Source organism: Phyllobates terribilis, unplaced genomic scaffold (genome assembly GCF_046119375.1).
Source record: "Phyllobates terribilis strain yellow unplaced genomic scaffold, ASM4611937v1 Scaffold_3__8_contigs__length_932513732, whole genome shotgun sequence".
NCBI classification, from domain to species: domain Eukaryota; kingdom Metazoa; phylum Chordata; class Amphibia; order Anura; family Dendrobatidae; genus Phyllobates; species Phyllobates terribilis.
Window position 1 is genome coordinate 35,064,569 of NW_027362763.1, and position 2,277 is coordinate 35,066,845.

Here is a 2,277-nt window from a genome sequence, read left to right on the forward strand (position 1 = left end):
GAGGTGGACACATACTGTATAGACACGTTCCTGTCCATCGACGACTATAAAGTGATAGAGGTAGACAAGTCAACAAGTTCCTTATACTTTCATAGACAGAGTGACATTCCTGATCACTACTATATATCGTTTTGCTGGATATTATTATGGAATGACCACTGGAAATTGATGACGGGAAAGGTTTCCTGGGTCTTTAAGGTGGTGGAGGACTCAATGCATGAGCAGTTTTTATTTTTTTATCTTAGCACTTTACCATACAGTTCATCTCCACCTAGGCTCAGTCACTTAGATGGTGTGACATCCATATTCTGTATACAGTGCTGAACGTAGTGAACAAGCGAGGTCACGGCCCCATGATTTTGCAGATCAGTGCCAGTATTGGACATCCATTGGACATACAGTGATGGTTCATCCTATGGATTTATCTCACTGAGCTATTACTTCAATGTTTTCTCTGGTTTCTGTACTTTTCCTAGGAAACAAGAACTCAGTTACTTTCTGTAGGACCTTGGACATCTGACTCCGGAGTTTGGCTGTTCTGTAGATCAGGTAGGAGGAATGGAGAACCGGTAGACATCCAAAGATAATATTACCCCATGTAATTCTCACACCGTAAAGATAGTAACAAAAAACAGAAGCAAACATACCAAAAAAGTATATAATGTTGTATATGAAAGTGAAGGAGACAAATTTCATGGCTGAGTAATATGTCTCCAAATTGATGGATAAATTACTGCTCATCTTCATCTTTACTGTGTGATGATACAACGAGGAGAAGAGGAGGACGGAGGAGATAACATAGAAAATCATTGGGATAGAGGATCCTATAGAAAAATGATATACATTAACAATAGAACTGTCACCTATGGGTTGATTATCTATGGTTGTATTGTATGGTCCGTCATTGATGATTTCATTGATATATGACCAGAAGGGCATGAAGCAAATGACAGCAGCGAGAAGTCCCGAGGCTACGATGAAATGACCAGTCCTGGGTAATATCACCCTCCTCAGATACAGGAACGGTCTGGTGCGGAGGTTGGAGATCTTCAGACAGAAGACGATGGAGAGCAGAGATGTTAACCAAATATTGGAATAAGTAAAAAAAGAATAAGCCATGGGAAAAATAAGCATGATTACATCTACAGGCAGGCTGCTCTTGGAGAATGAAGCCAGAAACAAAAATATAATAAAAGCACATTGAGTGCACATCCTTGAAATCCCGAGAGAAGTTACGATGTGGTCAATAGAAGTCACTGATCGTCCTTTCCACCAGTCATTGACATTGACGCCTATAATAAATGAATGTATCAGCAGTCCGGGTACGAGAGTGATTATTGCAGAGGCCAAAACACCCAGAGAGTGTACAAGAGCATCACCCTGTGTGGAATCAGCCATCTCTCCTGTGCTATGAGGATCCTGATAACACTCCGAGGCTTTTATGGAAGGTTTAGTGACAAACATTTTACATTTATTCAAATGTTAAGAAATTTACTTGGAAAATGCAAACGACATCACAGAGATTTGGAAAGAGAGAGCCAGGCCAGATCTACAAATGCAAAGCAGATCACAGAACATTTAAAGATCATTTTACAGTTGTCCTAGTGAAAAATGTGTAAGAAAAGGTGCACTAAGTCAATGGGTAAATGCATTCAGTGTCAGACTGGAGAGCCTGGGGCCACAGGTGAAATTCATTCCAGGGGTCCACCTAAAATAATTCATATTCAGATTTAATCCTCGTACACATGTAGGTGAGAATTTTACCAAACAATACAGTGTGCAAGACAGAACAGTTTTGTCCGCTGCTCTACATCAAAGTACATTTTCCCTTAAAGAAGTCATGTGAAATTCAAGCCAGAAGAGAAAATGAGGAGAGCAGTGGGTCATGGATATGGCAAAGGAATAGCAAGAGTCCAGTATGTGAGTATATATTTTGTTTTTTTAATTTTACTTCATGAGCAGACCTTTTAAAGGAATGTTAACAGTTTGAATGGTGATGCAAAGCACATTTTATGCGTAGTAGCCGCTGTCTTGCACTGCAGAATGGCTCCTATTAAGAAGAGCAGTTATTCTGCCATACCAAGCAGCGGATGCTACTCTTTTTTATGTATTTATTTTTCTCATGATAACACGGTGCCCGATCTACTACTGTTGAGTGAATCAGTTGTTGTGTGTCAGTAGATCTGTTCCAGTGTGCCAGAATTACTTTGTGCACTGAGAATTAAGAGATGTATAATACATTGTATGTGCATACACTGAGGACTGATAAATGTGCAT

The 2,277-nt window shown here is 39.8% G+C and overlaps 1 protein-coding gene across 1 annotated transcript; it reads right to left on the minus strand.

Annotated features, from left to right (window-relative positions):
* Positions 1 to 426: 426 nt before the first annotated feature.
* Positions 427 to 1,464, minus strand: LOC141258419 (taste receptor type 2 member 9-like). The gene has a single exon (XM_073673420.1). It carries the CDS (start codon positions 1,462 to 1,464, stop codon positions 427 to 429), a length of 1,038 nt encoding a protein of 345 aa, XP_073529521.1.
* Between the last annotated feature and the right edge of the window lie 813 nt (positions 1,465 to 2,277).